The sequence below is a fragment of the Chelonia mydas genome, chromosome 22, assembly GCF_015237465.2.
Source record: "Chelonia mydas isolate rCheMyd1 chromosome 22, rCheMyd1.pri.v2, whole genome shotgun sequence".
Lineage (NCBI taxonomy): Eukaryota > Metazoa > Chordata > Testudines > Cheloniidae > Chelonia > Chelonia mydas.
In genome coordinates, this window is record NC_051262.2 from 4,008,340 (window position 1) to 4,027,556 (window position 19,217).

General features: G+C 47.0%; 1 protein-coding gene across 3 annotated transcripts in view; it reads right to left on the bottom strand.

Annotated features, from left to right (window-relative positions):
- KIRREL3 (kirre like nephrin family adhesion molecule 3) overlaps positions 1 to 19,217 on the bottom strand; it is a 727,383-nt gene that overhangs the window by 18,072 nt on the left and 690,094 nt on the right. For 2 of the 3 annotated variants that reach the window (XM_037882238.2, XM_037882237.2), the window contains one exon: positions 11,287 to 11,396. In XM_037882238.2, coding sequence (XP_037738166.1) covers positions 11,287 to 11,396 — 110 coding nt within the window. Of the gene's footprint in view, positions 1 to 8,552; positions 8,955 to 11,286; positions 11,397 to 19,217 lie in introns of those variants that run through there. The other variant, XM_037882239.2, reaches the window with a different exon arrangement.

Genomic DNA, 19,217 nt, shown 5'->3' on the forward strand with positions numbered 1-19,217 from the left:
TTTCACAGGTGATGCTGTGTGACTTGCCCAAAGTCACGCACGCAGCATGGGCTGGAACAGGAAGTTGACCCCAGGCTTCCATGGTAGTGCCTTAACCACTGGGCCTTCCTGCCTCTTTCCTAGCCTGCCTGACTTGTGCAATCTAATCCTTTGCATGCTGAAGGATTCACTCATTTAATGCTGCAAAATGAAGCCGCTTTCATCTGGGGTGTTAAATTTAACCGACCGGATATTAAATTCTTTGGCTTCATTATTGAAGACAATATGTTTTTAAAAGAGTTCTCCCTGCAGATTGCCATGTCAGGTCCCTAGCCGATAGGCAGTGATGAATTCGTCCAGGTTGGCACATTCAAAGTTACACACCTGCCGAGACCTGAGATGTATTTTTTTCCCCTGGAATTTAATTATAATGTTTCCTGCTTGTAGTATAATTGGATGACGCTTCTTGGTGGCTTTAAACTTGTGCAGGTCAAAACCTAATAGAGCGGCTGGATGTCGGTTAATAGATTCCAAAGGCTGCAGCTTTGTCTGATTCCCTGACGAGGGCTCATTTTGGGACTGGCAGCGGTAAAAACAAACCAACAAAAACCCCAGTGGAGATTTTCAAAGGCGGCTAGAGCTTTATCTAGATAGTTGGGTGGTTAACAAGGATATGCAAAGTTAGAGTAGTAAACAGTAAAACCAAGCCTTAGACGGGATATAAAAAAAACCCACCTTCTGCGTTGAACCAGTCCCTAACTCTTAAGGTTTAGGGGGGGGTTATCCCACATTTTTTTACTAGATGGATCATGGGGCTGATCCCGGCGTTTCTCATGTTGAATGCAGGAACAGGAGAGCAACATCCAGATGTGACAAATTAAGTCCTGCAATAAGCTGATTTTATTTATTTATTTTTAGGTGAGCACTTTTCTTCCATTGTGGAACCAGGGAACAAAGTTCTTTCTATAAACAATTAAATGTGCCTTTGGCCAGAGAGAGAGCCAGATTGGCACTATAGCCCAGGGGATGGGACACTCAGCTTGGGCCACCCACATGACAGGTGAGTTCCCTCTATTTAATTTATACCAGGTGGAATCTCTTCAACAGGGAGGCTAATCTCAGAATTCCCAAGCCCTGTGGTTAGGATGCATTTTTTAGAGACAATAAATGAGAGTTCAAATCCCTCCTCTAAATCTGGCAGAGAGGGGCTGTGAACCTGGGTCTCCTACAGCTTGGGTTAGTGCTCTGATCACTTGGCCATAGGGGGCTTCCAACTCCTCACTTTTTGGGAGAAATGGCTTAGGCCCGTAACCCCAGGAGAAAGTCCATGGCTGAAAATCCCAAGTGGAGATAGACGAGGGATATGGCCTGAGCCCCTTTGAGGCTACCGGCAGCTCCTCACTCAGTGTGTTGGCTTTTGTGGATCCCATTCTTAGATGCTTCAGTCTCCCCAGGCATTGTACAGGGAGTCTGACTTGTGGCTGAGGATTTGGCTGGGCACCTAACCCTAACTGGGTGCCACTCTGAGCCTAAGTCATCTTGTGGATCTGTCCCTATGTATTAGTTTCCACAGAACCATAGGGTTAAAAGGGATCGCCAGGCCATCTAGTCTAAGCCCCTGTCGAGCTGCAGGATTTGTTGTCTCTAAACACCCAAGGCAGACGGCTCCAGCCTCCTTTTGAAAACCTCCAGTGAAGGAACCTCCCTAGGCGTCTGTTCCAGTGGCCGACCGTTCTTGCAGTTAGGAAGTTTTTCCTGAGATTTAATCTAAATCTGCTCTGCTGTAGTTTGAACCCAATGCCGCTTGTCCTGCCCTATGTGGTAAGAGAGAACACTTTTTTCCTCCATCTTTTTATGGCAGCCTTTCAAGTATCTGAAGACCGCCCTCATATCCCCCCCTTAATCTCCACTTTTCCAAACTTTGCTCAGATAGCTTGTATTCCATCCCTTTGTTCATCTTTGTTGCTCACCTCTGGATCCTTTCCAGTTTCTCTACATCCTTTCTATACGTTGGTGACCAAAATTGGACACGGTACTTCAGCTGAGGCCTAACCAGTGCCGAATAGAGTGATACTATCGCCTCCCGTGACTTGCACGCTCTGCCTCTGTTAATGCAACCTAAAACTGGATTTGCTTTTTTTGCAACAGCATCGCATTGCTGACTCCTGTTGAGGTTCTGATCCACCACAACTTCCAGAGCCTTCTCAGTCAGTTACCCCCCATGCTGTATTTCTGCATTTGTTTTTTCTTCCCTAAGTGTAGCACCTTACATTTGTCTTTGCTGAATTTCATTTTGTCGTCTCTAGCCCAGTTCTCTCTTTGAATTTTAGCTCCATCCTTTGAAGTATTGGCAACCCCCCCTCCCCCCCCCCACCAGCTTTGTGTCATCCGCAAATCTGATTAGCGTCAGCAGCTTTCTTGGTAACAGAAGGGACAATCTTTAACAGGGCAGAATGGCCACTATCCTCAGTGTGCCAGACATTGAGGCCCCTGCGAGACTGAGGCAGCAAGTGAACAGGACTGACTCTTGCACTGAAAAGCAAAGCTGGTGAGGCGGAGTCACAGAGGCCCGGGGAGGACACCGCCTCAGTGCCAGAGGTGGGAAGAGAACTAAGGTCTCGTGCCTCTATCCACTAGATTATGCTGCTCCCTGTATTAGAGTTGGAAGAGATCTACTAGGTAATTCAGTCTATGCCCCTAACCCAGTGCATGATGACTGACAGCAGTACACATTCCAGTGCCTTGTCCAGTCTGGATTTAAAATGTTTATGAGGTTTCACCTCTTCCCTTGGGAGACAATTCCATAGCCTGATACATTTCACCATCTGGAAATGTTTCCTGATACTTCAGAAAGGGAAAATTGACACTGATTTCATCCCTTTGCCCCTGGTTCTATCCCTGTAGCCACACTAACGAATCCCTCTGGTCTCGGTGGCCTGCCAGCCTCCCTGCTGCGATGTCCCAATGTATGATGCCTCTTTTATTCCCTCCTCTTAAGTCTGTGCTCCACCATGCTGGTGGCATTTCTCTAAACACCCTCTGAGCATTCTCAATGCTCTCTGGTCGTGGACATCCTATCCCCCATGAGCTCTCCCCAGAGCAGTGTACGGGGTGACCATCATCTCCCTGACTTATGGCCCAAAGCCTCTGGAGTTATACTCAGGATGGCACTGACCTTTTCTCCTACCGTCTGTCACTGCAAACTCCTTTCCCCAAGGTCTGGCTTGTTCTTCCTGCTTCCAAAATTTCACCCTCCCATGGAGGCCCTTGAGCCCGAATTATTCCCCCACCTCCCCCAGCTGAGTCTTATGGTATTTCCCACCCACATGCCTAACCTCTGTGTGTCCCTTTGAATGATCGCTCTGCCCTCTCTGATGTTCACACCTCACAAGCTAATATCAGCTGTGAATTTCTTCAACCTGGTGAGTACTCTACATGGAGCTCATTAATGCAGATGTTAAATAAAACCGCTCTCACTGCATCATCAACAACAGAGCGCCCCACATCTCATCTCCCCTCCACCCCAAACTCGATATAGTGCTGTTTATCATTAGCCTTCTTACTGGCCTTCAATCCACATGCCAGCCAGGGTGCATGTCCACACCTGTCTGAATTACTTCTATGAAACTTCATGAGATGTTGTGTCAAATGCTCTCCTCAAATCCAATGTATTCCAGCCAGCGTAGCCCCTCTATCTGCTCAGTTGTAATTCTGTCCGCAAAGCAATCACGTTTGCCTGGTACGAGCTGCTCCTTATAGCACCAGGCTAAGGAGTTTGCCCCCTCTGAGTTTTCTCTTGCTATGGATTCCCTGACTGGCTAGCAATTGCCAGGATTATGCTTTTTCCTTTGCCTGAAAGTTGGTATCATTTGTAATTCTCCAGCTGTCTATGACCTCCACATCTCTCCCTTGGTGTTTCACAAACAATTACTCATGTGTCTGTAAGTTCATTACCATCTTAGGCTATACATCATGCTGTCTGGCCGTCTGAGTTGCATCCGTGCGTCTTGTCTAAGCCCTGCCTCCCCTGCACTGTTATATTATCCATTTTCCAGTATCACCTACGATGGGTCAGAGAGCCCCCTTAAAGAAGACAGGCACCATATGAAGGGTGGGGGAGAAGGACATCTGAGCCAGAAAAACACTGTTAGTATCAGTAATGTTCCACATGGTCAAGTGATACAGGCGCAGGATCAGTACAATTTCCGTAAACGTGTAATACGTGCGCGCACACTTTTCCTATCGACACACACCTGCACTAAGAGGCTGCATTACTTCTCTGTTACCCCACTTACTTTCTTTCATTGTTCTTGTCAAAGACAGATTTATTTATTTTTAAGTCTGGAGTTCAGGACCTCATTGATTTTTTAAAGGCGTAATTGATTTCATCCTTTGCCTCATTTACCAATGTGCCGCCTCTGATATGCCTTTTGCCTTGATAGACTTGTAAAAGCAGTTTTAGTGTCCTTGCCCTGTTTGACTTGCTCTTACTGGTTTGGATGGGGGCACGGTCTCTCTTTTCCCTTCACCGCGTTATGGGCTGGATTTTACAAAGGTGCTCCGCACAGTATGTGGGTGCTGACTCAGCCCTTTTGAAAATCTGGTCCTTACTTCGGTGTCTTAATGGAAGCTAAGCTCTACTGAAGATTGGCATCCAGTTGCAGGTGCCGAACACCTGAAAAATCAGACCCCACATGAGCCCTTTTCCACATCTGGGAGGTTCTTTTACCCTTAGATTTTGAGCCCGTGATTCCCTCCCAAAACTGATCTCGGCAACTTTGTCTAAGCATGATCTAAATAGAACGGAGGCTTATGGGAAGCATTTCGGGTGAGAAATCGGAGTAAGTGTCTCCTGTCCTACATTGTCTCAAGGTTTCCCCTAGAGGGCTCCATAGCACATCCACACAACTTTTTATTTTTTCATGATCGTCCCTTTCTCCCCTCTGCCACCCACAACGACCTCATGAGGTGTGAGCGTAGTGGTTAGTTTCCCTTTTATTTCCCACCTCATTGCAACTTGCATCCCTGCCAGCGGGCTGTCATGGCTGCTCCTTAGCAAGGATGAATTTTATCTGTCATTCCACTGACAAACTTGGAGTCTCTTGCTAGGAACCTCTTTAGAAGCTGGAGACTGGCCATGCAATAGCCTGAGCATGGAGCTGTTGCTGGAAAGCACAGGCCATCAGGGGAATCTGCGGGGGTGAACCAGGGGCTCTGCTCGCTCCCCTCCTACTGCAGCAGAGTTAAAGGAAACATTTGCTAACAGCAAGAGGCCGTTGGCTGGGGAATAGTCTCCCCAAGGGCCAAAGCATCAGAAAATGGCCTGCTATAAACAATGCTGGACAAACAGTGAGGAATATACAGCAGGGGAGTGACTGTACTTTGCACTGTCCAGAGGTGAAGAGTGTTTCCTTAACTCTGTATCTGCTCTCTCTGTCTGAGTCATGGGGCTGCAGCATGGTCTAGTGCAGGGAATGGCAACCTGCGGCCCGCCAGGGCAAGCCCCCTGGCAGGCCGGTTTGTTTACCTGCTGCGTCTGCAGGTTCGGCCGATCGTGGCTCCCACTGGCTGCGATTCGTCGCTGGAGGCCAATGAGGTCTGCAGGAAGTGGTGGCCAGCACGTCTCTCGGCCTGCACCGCTTCCCCCCCCCCCGCCCCCCCACATTGGCCTGGAGCGGCGAACCACAGCCAGTGGGAGCCGCGATCGGCCGAACCGGCGGACTTGGCAGGTAAACAAACCAGCCCGGCCTGCCAGGCGGCTTACCCTGGTGGGCCATGTGCCAAAGGTTGCTGATCCCTGGTCTAGCAACTGGACAGGGACTTGGGAAACCTCGATTCAACTCCTGGCTCTCTGTGACCTGGAGTGAATCACCTCGTCTAGTTAGCTTGAGGTCTTTCGAGCAGGAGCTGTCCCTTACGATTTATAGTGCCCAAGGCACTGTGAGCCCGAGCTCAGCTGAGGCCTCCGTAATGCTACTAGCAATAATAGCTACTGAAACAGTTAGCTCTGGGCAGCTGTGAGAGAGTCAGCAAGACTTGTTATGCTTTATGCAGTCTTCACTGATGCTGATTTAACAGGCAGGATGTACCCAGCTAGGGTTTCAGAGCCCACAATGGATTTGAGACTCCGATAGTTAAGAAAAATGACCAATCTAGCACTGTTATAGCATTTTCCATACACAGGCCTTAAAATGTTTTATAAAGGAGGGTCTCTATCATATAGAGATCTAGATTTTTTTTTTTTTTAAAGGCCAGAAGGGACTTAAATCCTCTAGCCTGGCCTCCTGTGTAGCATACGCCATTACATTTCACCCCGTTACTCAAGCCCAATAACGTGTCTTTGACTAAAGCACCTCCCAGAAAGGCCTCCAGTGTTGACCTGAAAACTTCAAGAGCTGGAGAAACCGCCACTTCTCCTTCTCGTTTGTTCCAAATGGTTAATCACCCTCACGTAAAAGCTTGTGCCTTCTGTCTGGCTTTAATCTAGTGGAGAAAGGCAAAACAAGAACTAATGGCTGGAAGTTAAAGAACACTTTCGTACTTGGTATGTTCTCCTAAAGAAGGTGCAGAAACCGGGTAGTAAGAACTGCCATACTGGGTCACACGAATGGTCCATCTAGCCCACTATCTGTCTTCTGACAGTGGCTGGTGCCAGATACTTTGGAAGGAATGAACAGAACAGGGTAATTATTGTGATCTGTCCCCTGTCTTCCAGTCCCAGCTCTGGCAGTCAGAGGTTTAGGGACACCCAGAACATGGGGTCCCATCCCTGACCATCTTGGCTAATAGCCATTGATGGATCTATTCTCCCTGAATGTATCTAATTTTTTTTTTTAAATCCAGGTATAGTTTTGGCCTTCAACATTCGCAGACAGTGAGTTCCAAAGTTGGCGTTGGTCCTGCTTTGAGCAAGGGATTGGACTAGACGACCTCCTGAGGTCTCTTCCAACACTAATCTTCTATGATGCTGTGACTGCTGTGTGAAGCTGACAATCAAGCTGCCTCTGTCTTTTTGATAAACTAACAAATGGAGCTCTTTAACTCTCTCCTGTAAGGCATTTTTTCCCAGGTCTCAATTTTTGTGGCTCTATTCTGCACCCTCTCCAATTTTTCAACATCATTTTAAAAATGTGGACACCAGACCTGGTCACAGTATTCCAGCATGGGAGCAGGATTTTATAATTGTACTATAAGAATAGAGGTACTAATGTATGTCTTGATTTCATTTTAAGAATGACCCTCTGGGACATTGGTAGGAATGCATCTGATAGACTGCCAGTGTCTGTACTGATAAGGCAGGGACAGACCAGAACAATCCTTATGACTGATTATGGTCACCCTTTTGTTTTAGGATAAGTTATAATGTCTACTATGGTTTCCTCTCTGGATTACAAATTAGGCACTCTAGTTAAATATACATTTCTTTGTTTTAAGGTTTAGTGAGTAAAAGACAGGATCTTGTATTGTGTCTATGTTAATTAGATTAAAGGAATGTTAAAGGCCTGAGCCACAATGTAAACTGTTTTGACCACAAGATTTAGTGAAGTTTAATGTATTCTGCTGTCTTCTCTGTGAGAGATTGATTGTGTAAATGAGGAATGCATGCATCAGGAAAAGAGAAGGTGTGAAAGCCATCACAAACATCCAAGAAAAAGTGAGAGACTTGGAAACACCAGGAGACAATCAGAAAACATCCATTGTATCTGATGCTAAACATGTTAGCAGCATTAACAACTTCAGAGGTGAGGCAGGCACCCCTGGAAGGCAAGACAACAAATAGGAGATAACGATGGGAAGCCTGACAACAACCCTCAAATGATAACGGCAGAGAACACCAAGATTACCACCACTTAAGGATGACATTGCAAAATGCATGGACTCAAATGGGAATTTACAAGTATAAAGCTGGGGTGTTTTGCCATGAAACTCTGGGTTCAGTCCTGCAAAACCTCGGAGCATCAGATTGTGAGCGACAGAACTGAGCTCCTCACTCGTGTTCAGTCTAACTGGCCATTAGACTGACTTGAGCTACAACAGACTGGCAACTATAAAAACATCAACTGGCAGGACTGTGTGTGACTGAAAAGCATATGCTAACTGTTGTATTTTCAATAAATACGGTGTATTTGCCTTCACTCCTAGAAAAGAGCCCATGTGCTTTGTACAGCATAACATTTTCATCAAAGCCATAAACAGGGCAGGGATTTTCCCTCTCTAAACATGCCCAAGGACTGTATTAGCCCTTTTTGCTACAGCATTAGCCCTTAGAACTCATGTTCAGTTGGGTGACCTCTAAAACCTTTTTTTAGAATCACTTTTTCCAGGATATAGTCTCCCATTCCTTGTTCCTAGCTGGATGACCTTGTATTTGGCAGGAATGGGCCTAGCTTACAAAGCAATCTCTGTCTGCTCCCCTCATTCTTTACCACTCGGCAATTCTCTATGTGATCCATAATCTTATTAGCAGTGATTTTATATTTACCTCCAGAGAGCGGATAAAAAGCATTGGGGCCCAGCACCAATCTCTGGAATTCCACTGTGATTCCTCAATAACAGCAATTTTTTGAGATCTGTTGGTTATTTAAAATGGGCTTTATTGTTCATTAGTTCCACTTCACAGGCAGGGATAACAGACTCATTCAGCAGGGACATACCTTTCCCCACATCACATCAACAGAGCCCAGTGCAGAACCCTGGCCTCCCTGTCCCATGGCTGTGCCCTCAGAGGAAGCTGTTTCTCTTAGAATCCTCCTCTTTGACTTGTAAAGTCCTTGGGGGTAGTGCATCTGCATCCTTTGCTGTTTGCATAGCTCCTGGCATTCCCAGGGCACTGCTAGAAATAAGTATATACTGAATAATCTCATCGGAGATCACACAGGAGAGCCGTGCAATCACATCTCACGTTCCTAGGTGCCCCCTTTAAGATCTGGATCAGCTGCTGCGTATCTTCCATTTTCTATATTTGATCTTAGCTCCTGTGCAGGGGAAAGTGTGTTAGCACCTTGGAGAATTAAGGCCTAAACATAAAATTCCCCATTCAGTTAGTGGCCATTCTAGCACAGTGTCAGAATAATGAGGAATAGCTGATCTCTGCACTCTTCCAGCTTTCAGACTGATTTTAAGGCTTCCTAGGCATACACATGTATAGTCTAAAATCAATTCTGCCCATCCCACAAAGCTCTGTCTCAATCTGGTGCTTCCACTGAGAATTCAGAGAGAAGCCTTCTGCACAGGGAGAGTGAATGCACTGTGATAAGCCCTGGCTGGTAATTTAAAGCAGAAGGAGGGTTTCAGGGTGTGTGTGTGGGGGAATACCCCACCAAACAACTGTGCAAACATGCAACAAACTGTTTGCATTTCCCTTTAACTTCTGCTTTTATGGCTGGATGGCTTGTTACGCTTCAGTTTTCTTTCCCCATACGTTTCGCTTGTTAGCCATTTACAACATGACACTAGCAAGTGACCGCAATGGCAGAGCTGCTCTTGGACATGGAGAACGGCAGAGGCATGAGCTCATCCTTGCCCTTGCATAGCAAGAGATAGGTTGAGCCCAGGAGGCTCCTCTGGGTTCTTCCATTGGCAGTGGGGTGACCCATCCTGCAGAGAAATCTTAGATTAGGCCCACGAATGCCCAGAGTCTCCTGTGTTCACAGGGTGCCCCCCGCATCCTATTCAGCTCCGTGCCTGTGGTTGCCTCTCTCCAACTTTTTCACAGGTGGGTGGGCTCCCCACTGTGGATGATGCATCTGAAGAAAATGTAGCACAGACTCAAGCTAGGGTAACTTCCCCCGCAATCCCCATGGAGCATGATGTATGTATCCCCAGCTTGCTTCCTCAATCACATGGATCTCTAACCCTGGGCAAATGGAGAGGAAGTGGCTGCAGCCCCAAACCCTACTATCCCCCATTTCTGTACAAGCAGGCTGAGATCTGTGGATGGAGGTTTCGCCTCTATAACTGGAGGCCAATGGCCAGCATGTGAAGACCTGTAATAGCAATAATTCTCCCTAAGCAGGTGCCGATTGCTGTGCAGGCACCTTGGCTTATGGCATCTTGATTTGAGGAGGTTGAACTAGCACACCCAGCAAGTCCCTGGGGCACAGACCATGCCAGTCAGTGCAAGTTTATGCCAGTCAATATACTCTAGCCGTGACCCACCTGGGGGAGGAAAGGGAGAGTCATGGCTCCGTAACCAACCTAAAACGGGCAAGTGGGGTGCAGACCCCTTTTCTTCCTCAGCTGGACTAAGATGCCTGCTCCCACCAGCTCATTTCACAAGGCTCCCCAACAGCCTTCTGGGGGTAAGGACGTTCCATCACAAATGACTCAGGCTAGTTTTGAACCAATGACCGCACACAAAAAAACCAACCTCCATGGCAGGGAGACTCAGAGCCCAGGTCTACTGCCTCAGGCTTGTGCTAGGGTGCTTAAAAATAGCCATTCCTCCTTGGAGTGAAGCTCGGGTTCTGAAACCCAACTCCCCTCGCCGGGTCTTTGTTGCAGGTTAGACATACCCTTCGAGGTCAGAGCCCGCCCCTCGTTTGAGCCACTCCGTCCACTGGACAAAGATGCAGGCTGTATTAACCCCCATTGGTAACAGGCCAGAGTCTCCTGGAGGTCTTTATTGACCCAGAAAGACAGCACCTCCAGGTGCCTAAGGCTGCCGAGCATCATGGTGGGGCATTGGCTCACTCCTGTCTGAGAGGAGTGCGCCACCTCCTGGCTCACCCATGCCACCTCCTGCAGTTCTCCCAACTCTCTCGGGAACTCTGCTGGCTCAGCTAATGCTCCCTAAGCAGTGAGAGCCTGAGGCTACTGCAGCTGCAAGTCATGACATTGGCATGGTGGGAGGGCAGGACATGAGCAAAAATTAACCACCTCTACCTGCAAATGACTACATGCAAATCCACTTCTTGTGCACATATAAATCTCCAAGGCTTTTTTTTCAGCCTAGCACAGTTGTTCCCCACTAATTAGTTTATTATTATATATTGTTCGACCTACTGTGCCTCCACATTTGCAGTTTGCAGCAATTTCCTTCTTGCGGTGGCAAACTTTCCTTGCAATTAGCCCTGGGGGCTGCTGAGTTACGCTAATAAACCTCTCCTGGCTCTTCCTCTTCATTAGCAAAGTTGCACGTGAGGAGTTTTTATGGCAGTGAAACTTACAAGTCGGTTCGACGGGTGTGAGATCTTGGCAGAGCAGCCATCGCCTTCGGCAGGCGTTAGTGCACCGACCTGCACGTGCCTGCCCTCATTATTGTCAAAGGTTACACGGAGTAACACATGAAAGGCAATAAATCCTTACCATGAGCTGCTTGATAGTCGGGTGTTCCTCTGTCTCCCTGCCTGAGGCAGGCTCCTTGTGTACAATCTCTACGCGGATATCGTTCTTGGCTGAAACCACGCCTTTCAGATCTGAGCAAAGAGAGAGCGAAGCTGTTACTTGCAGGCAGTCATGACAGCCGAGCAAACCCCCTCCCGACATATGTGCTTGCCGATAACGACTGTCAACATAAATAGATCCTACAGTAAAGAAATTGACTCTCTCTCAATGACATGTTTGCAACTGGCGACCTGCAATGTGTTCTGCAAACATTAATTGAGCTTTGCAACACTCGACCAGGTACTTAAGTAATACGTAGTGGTTGATTAGTACACGTCTGAAATGCAGCCACCTCTGAGGTGGAGCTGAGCAGCTATTTAACAGCGCACAGCAACACTGCACAGCTTCTTGATCACAGGAAGTGAGGAATTATAGCATGTCCAGTTGAATATAATCCTTTAGATCAGCGTTTCCCAAACCTTTTTTGGCCACGGAACACCTGGTATACGGAACACTTCGAATATTATTTTGTAGTCGTCTGGTTTTCAAATAAAAAATTGCGTTATTTATGCTCATATATATTTTATTTTATAAAACAAAGCAAAATACAAATTTAAAATAACTGGAACTAACCATTTCTAACTGGAAAGCGCGTATAAAGGAGTACAACCCCCTTTTTTTTAATTACGATTCTGTCACGGAACACCTACTCCCATGGGGCGCAACTCCAGTGTTCCGCGGAACACAGTCTGGGAAACGCTGCTTTAGATCAAGTGTTAGAGGCCTGTAGCCTAGAATTAGTACTGCAGTCTCTGTTCATGAGCGAGGGGGAGGGGTGATCACGGTACCAGCTTTGAAATGCAGGAAGGTTCATAATGATGATTCTAAAAAGGTTAGAGCATTTGGGAGCTAGGCAGTCTGTGTGCGCTTCCATGTTGACCCGAAGGATCAAAATGTGACCCCTACAACACCAGCAGGAAGCAGAATGCAGATAGGCCACTGAAACCTTCCCGTGTGCGATCACGCTGGAGGAATGTGGGCAGGGAGATAAAGTAATCTCTAAGGGTTGCAAAAGGACAAGCTTCAGTTTCTACTTTCTCTAGTAGCATATTTTCATTTACTGTCTGTCTAATACATCTTCAGTATTATCAACTGGGAGGGCTGCTGCTCTCAATCCATTAAGGCCAAGGTTTTGCACGGTACCAGTGACTGGGTACAGCAGGCTAAGAAGTTTGGTTCAGTTAAGTACCCAAATGGTGGGAGCCTCATCCAAACCTCTGACATCTATAACACTGGACTGGGAGTATAACTGGGCAGGAATTTTTCAGTGGAAAATGCTGGTTTGTCAAAATCAAAACATGCTGCTGTGAAGGAATTGCTGGTCAAAGCCAGTCAAAGCGAAGCAATAGCTGAATGGTTACACATCCCGCTCCCCCATCCAGCCCCACTCCACTCCCCCAATTTCAGAAGATCGTTATGTTCTGATGCAGAACAAAATCAAATTTCAAAACCCCAGTGTTTCGCAAAATGTAATTCCTGTTTCCCAGCCGGCCCGAACTGAGAGTTAAAAGAAACATTTTCATGCTACTTCTGGCACATCCTCCTTTTGCTTGGGTTGGGAAGCCCATGAGAAAAGCCTTCCCGATGTGCTTCAGGGCCTGGATGACACTAGAGCACGCAGAGGCCTTTGCAACAAGGGGCTAAGTAATGAACAAAGCGTTAGCCCCTGTTTTGGGAACCCCAGCTGAGGCCTGTGCAATTGCCCCACAGCCCCACATGCATTAGTACAGCATGCGGAAGGGAAATAGGATTTAGAGGCAGGGTCGTTTCGGGAACAACTACTTCCTTTTGATTTCCCAAAGGATGGCAGTAGCTCTTTGAAAAATAAAACCAAAGCCCCAAACAGCAGGCCTTACAGGAGGCTGAGGCTGAGATGACAAGCAGAGATGGACGTGAATCTAAACAGCCCGATCCAAACAGCCCTAAACTTTGAAGTTTGGCTCCAGACTGAGAGCTGGATCTGCATAACAGGACTGGCTCTTGTCTCTCCAATGGGTTGAACCAACCCCCTAGATTCAAACACCTTCAGATCTGCACCCAAACGTGCTCAGGCCTCCTCTAACAATGATACACTTAGAACCAACTAGATTTTGCAGGTGTTCCAAACAGATTGGTTTAGTTAAATGTCCTTTGCTGCTGGCTCTCAAACTGTTAGCCAGTGGGCTGAATCCCATTTGAAAGCTAAAAATACATCCCTTGCTTTCCCATGAGAGCAGCTACAGGCAGGGTGTGCAGCTGGGAGGGCAGGTGTGTGCATATGATCAGAAAGGGGTGGGGAAGTGATCCTAGGGCACAGTTGTTCTCCCTTGGAGTGGACTAGATGATAAAGTCTCATGGTCCCATAATACTACACCTCTTGGTTCCTCACTGACCCCCTCAGGAGCTCAGAGAGACAAGTGCTGGGGGGTCTGATGCTGTGCAGCAGTGACAAAGCTGAGCGCCCTCAGTGGCTCACAGGATTGGGCCCTGTTCAGACGGAAAAGCCAGAAGGAAAACTGCAGCTAATTATCATAATTAGAGCTGCATGAAATTGTTTGGACAAACCTTTTTTCAGGTGACAAAGGCAGATTTGGGCCAACTGAAACACTTTGCGAATTCATGTTTAATTTGTTTGGTTTTTTGTTTTTTAACAGAAAGAACCTCACCCCAATTGAAATGCTTCATTTTGACATTTTTGAAATGGAAGTTTTCAGGTTTTCGATTCGCACTGACTTTTTGTTTGAATTTTACTTCGATTTGAGAGAGGAGTCCGGTGGCACCTTAAAGACTAACAGATTTATTTGGGCATAAGCTTTCATGGGTAAAAAACCCAATTCTTCAGATACATGGAGTGAAAATTACAGATGTAGGCATAACTATAGTGGCAACATGAAGAGAAGGGGAGTTACCTCACAAGTGGAGAACCAGTGCTGGCAAGGCCAATTCAGTCAGGGTGGATGTGTGCCACTCCCAATAACTGATGAGGAGGTGTTAATACCAAGAGAGGGAAAATTGCTTTTGTAGTGAGCCAGCCACACCCAGTCCCTATTCAAGCCCAAATTCATGGTGTTAAATTTGCAAATGAATTGTTGCTCTGCAGTTTCTCTTTGAAGTCTGTTTTTGAAGTTATTTTGTTGAAGGATGGCTACTTTTAAATCTCTTATAGAGTGTCCAGGGAGATTGAAGTGTTCTCCTACTGGCTTTTGTATGTTATCATTCCTGATGTCTGATTTGTGTCCATTTATTCTTTTACGTAGAGATTGTCCAGTTTGGCCAATGGACATGGCAGAGGGGCATTGCTGGCACAGGATGGCGTATATCACATTAGTAGATGTGCAGGTGAATGAGCCCCTGATGGTGTTGCTCATGTGGTTGTATCCTCTGATGGTGTCACTAGAGTAGATATGGGGACAGAGTAGGCAACAGGGTTTGTTACAGGGATTGGTTCCTAGGTTAGTGTTTCTGTGGTGTGGTGTGTGGTTGCTGGTGAGTATTTCCTTCAGGGTGGGGGGCTGTCTGTAAGCGAGGACTGGCCTGTCTCCCAAGATCTGTGAGAATTGTGCCACACACTCTGAAAGAAACTGAGGAACCAGCTGATCAGCATCCTTTACAGCAGACAGGAGAAGATTAAGAATGAGCTCTCAAAACTGGAAACTCTCATACAAAACCAACCTTCCACACAAACTTCCACATGGCTGGACTTTACAAAAACGAGACAAGCCATTTACAACGCATACTTTACTTCTCTTCAGAGGAAAAAGGACTGTAAACTATCTAAACTCCTACGTTCCACAGGGGGCTACAACCGTGGTACCCTTAACTCACCCAACAATATTGTTAATCTATCCAGCCACACACTTAGCCCTATCTTGGGGACTCTCTTTCTGCCGCCCCACCCCCATGAACTTGATACAATTCTGCAGTGATCTGGAAGCTTACTTTCACCATCTCTGACTCAAGGAATATTTTCAACACACCACTGAACAGCGCACTGACCCACAGGAACCCTCCTACCAACACTACAAGAAGAAGAATTCTGTGTGGACTCCTCCTGAGGGTCGAAATGACAGACTGGACTTCTACACAGAGTGCTTCCACAGACGTGCACAGGCTGAAATTGTGAACAAACAGCATCACTTGCCCCATAACCTCAGCTATACAGAACGCAACGCCATCCACAGCCTCAGAAACAACTCTGACATTATAATCAAAGGGGCTGACAAAGGAGGTGCTGTCATCATAATGAACAGGACGGATTATGAACAGAGGCTGCCAGGCAACTCTCCAACACCACATTCTACAGGCCACTATCCTCTGATCCCACTGAGGAGAACCTACGCCATAGCTCAAGAAACTCCCTGCTACAGCACAGGAACAAATCTACACAGACACACCCCTAGAGACCCGACCAGGGGTCTTCTATCTGCTACCCAAGATACATAAACCTGGAGACCCTGGACACCCCATCATCTCAGGCATTGGCACTCTTACAACAGGATTATCTGGCTATTTGGACTCTCTCCTCAGACCCTATGCTACCAGCGCTCCTAGCTATCTTCGAGACACCATGACTTCCTGAGGAACCTGCAATGCATTGGTGATCTTCCTGAAAACACGATCCTGGCCACCATGGATGTAGAAGCTCTTTACACCAATATTCCACATGAGGATGGACTACAAGATGTCAGGAACAGTATCCCTGATGAGGCTACAGCACACCTGGTGGAGTGAGTGTGTCCTCACCCACAACCACTTCAGATTTGGGGACAATTTATACCTTCAAGTCAGCGGCACTGCTATGGGTACCCACATGGCCCCACGGTATGCAAACATTTTTATGGCTGACTTAGAACAACGCTAACACTTCCAGCTCTACATTTCTAGGATTAATCCTGAAACAGGGCAGGTCCCATCACTGCACAGGCCAGTCCCTCCATGTTTCTTCACTGCTCATTTAATTTCCACAATGGCAAAATATGCTGGATTGATAGGTGTGGGGTCAGAAATCTTCAGACCACACAACAAAGGCAGCACAGTGCAGCCATCCTCCATACGGCCCTGGAGGGGTCTTCACTAGACAACAGAGGGCATTTACTCCTGCTTGGCCCATCCCCCTTTGGCTGTCCTTCTGAGGCTGCCAAAGGCAGCTCGTTATGGGCACTGACGTGTCTATCAGCAGCCGAGACCCACTTGATGCAGGGAGCTCAGCAGTTCTCAGAATTTTTTTGGGACCTACTGAACTGGGCTGGATTTGAACCTATTATAGCTGAAAGATTCCTTAGCTTGTTATCTCCTCCTTTAAAAGAAAAGGAGTACTTGTGGCACCTTAGAGACTAACCAATTTATGTGAGCATAAGCTTTCGTGAGCTACAGCTCACTTCCGAAAGCTTATGCTCAAATAAATTGGTTAGTCTCTAAGGTGCCACAAGTACTCCTTTTCTTTTTGCGAATACAGACTAACATGGCTGTTACTCTGAAACCTATCTCCTCCTTTGTGTCACTCCATCACTCTAGTTATATACTTTCCTTTAACCCTCTCCTGATAATGTATTCCTCTAAATCCAAACCTCACCCTCTACCCCCCAACCCCACTCAGGCTGGCACCCAGGTAAACCCCTGAAAGCAGCAGCATGAATATTCCAAGTCTTGGGATGCCAGAAGAATGATTTTGCTCTGTTTTTTCTGTTGCTGTTTCTTACAGTTCCTTTTTGCTGTCCTAGAGTAAGAAAAATGTTCGTTGGGCCGAGGCCACAGCATTTAATCACAAGGAAAAGCCAATTATTACCTTGTAGAGCCCTTTCTCAGGGGCTTACCCTTAAATAACTTGTGGCCTGGTCTTGTCATAAAAGAAACAATAACAGAGGTGTATTAAACTAGTTCAAAAGAATCGCCCCCCCGGGTAACGTTGCTTCCTGTATCTGTAATTTGTTTGTGATGTGCTTCTGCGTAAAGCAGTAACAGGCACTGCCTGCCCCAATCCCCGCTGTACAGGCCATAGCTGCCTCAGGCTTTTCCTGCTCTCTTGAGAGGAAACGGGGTCCCACTAGGAGATTGCAAGAGCATCTCAGCTCCGCGATGGAGAAACTGTGACTTTATTACTGGGTCACCTAGCGCCCGCTGTGAGGAGCAGCACAGGATTGTTTGCTGCAGAAATTCTACTATTGTTTTAAAAGATTCAACCGCTGATCCCTTCATTAGTCTCCTGGAGAGGCTAATCGACCATTTTAGTCCTGGTCTACACTAAAAAGTGAGGTTGGTGCAGCTACATCGCTCGGGTCTGAGAAATCAATGGGAGAATTCTTCTGTCAACCACTGCTACCACCTCTTTGGGCGGTGAGGTACCTATGCTAACAGGAGATCCCCTCCTGTCGCTGTAGTGAAGGTCAACACCGAAGTGCTATGGGATGCCACTGTATCATTTCAACTGTAGACAAGCCCTTACCGTTAGGGAATTACTGCTGCTATTCAGCCCAAATCCGTCTGTCTAGCCCATGGTATCTTTGCTAATTTCATCCCGTTATCCAAAGCTATAACTAAGGCTCCATGTTTGTCATGGAGGTCACGGATTCAGTCCTCCAGATGCAAATGCCCTCAACCGGGCATCTGCAAAGTACATGCAAGATTTGTTGAAATGACTATCACTATCAGATCTGCTCTGTAAAAATGACATGCTAAAACGAGGGAGATTCCACGTTTAATGTCTCTCATTGACTCCAGTTTAACAATATCCAGTTTACAAGATTAATTGTTGCCATTCTTATAAATTACCCCTGGGATCTGAGAGTCAAGCTGGGTTGTTTTTTTGTTTCATCACCAGTACTAAAGGTTCTACAGGCCAACTCCTTCCCGCCGCGACACCCGTGAAACACCAGAGCCTTCAAATTATGTCACCTGTGGCACCCCCCACTGCCTGCAGGTGTAACTGATTGGAACTTGCTAAACCATTCTGTTGCTAATGCACAAAAAGAAACAGACTCCTAGTGACCTCTCCCAGAGCTGAGCTTGCTCTGCTGGGCTAACCGCAGCACAGCACAATAAAATGTACCTATGTCACGAAAGGCAGCAGCTTTGATGCTGAATACAAGCAGAGTAGCTCTGTTGAGTAGGAAGGTGCCATTTTTGCACACTAGAACCACTTTGTTCCAATATCTCTCCCGCAGAGAAGCTCTATTCTGCAGCTCCAAGCACAGCTTTAGGGGATATATACTGGACCACCTTTTCCAGGGCTTAGCAACCAATATCAGGGACAGGTTATCCAGTGCCCTGCACCCAGGAGCTCCCATCATGACACATTGGGCCAGATCTTCTGAAGATGGGCACCCAAGTCTTTTAAAAATCTGCCCATAGGGATCTTTTGAAAATCCGGTCCTGTACGCTCCGCAGTTTCACAGCTCTAAACCACCCCTCTGTGCCATTTTGTCAATGAGGTAAGCCAGCCTAGTCAACCATCAGCCACATCACTGCTACTCCAAGCATGGTCGCGAAGCACAAAGGTTACACGCAGCCTTTCTCTGGCATTCTGAGCAGCGCATGTCATTAGCACAACTGCCCCCCGCACATGTTGATTAGCAAGCGCCAGCCCAACTGAGTGGCTGCACAGCTGTGTCCCTGCGACAGCATCTGCTGCCCAAGCAGGCTTTAACCCCACAAAGCTGTTTAAACAAACTGGAGAGCTCCCTTCTGTCTGAGCGGGGAACAGAACTGTCGGAGCAGGTTCCCAGATGGAAGGCAGGCTGTGTGACAGATGGCTGCACAGGAACAAATGCCCTGCACTGAGCTTGGGCGTTTGAGCTGTTTTTCTCATTTATTTATTGATATTGGACCATGATCTGAACATCTTTTGGCTTCGGCCTGTTAAAACTGAAGTTATTCAA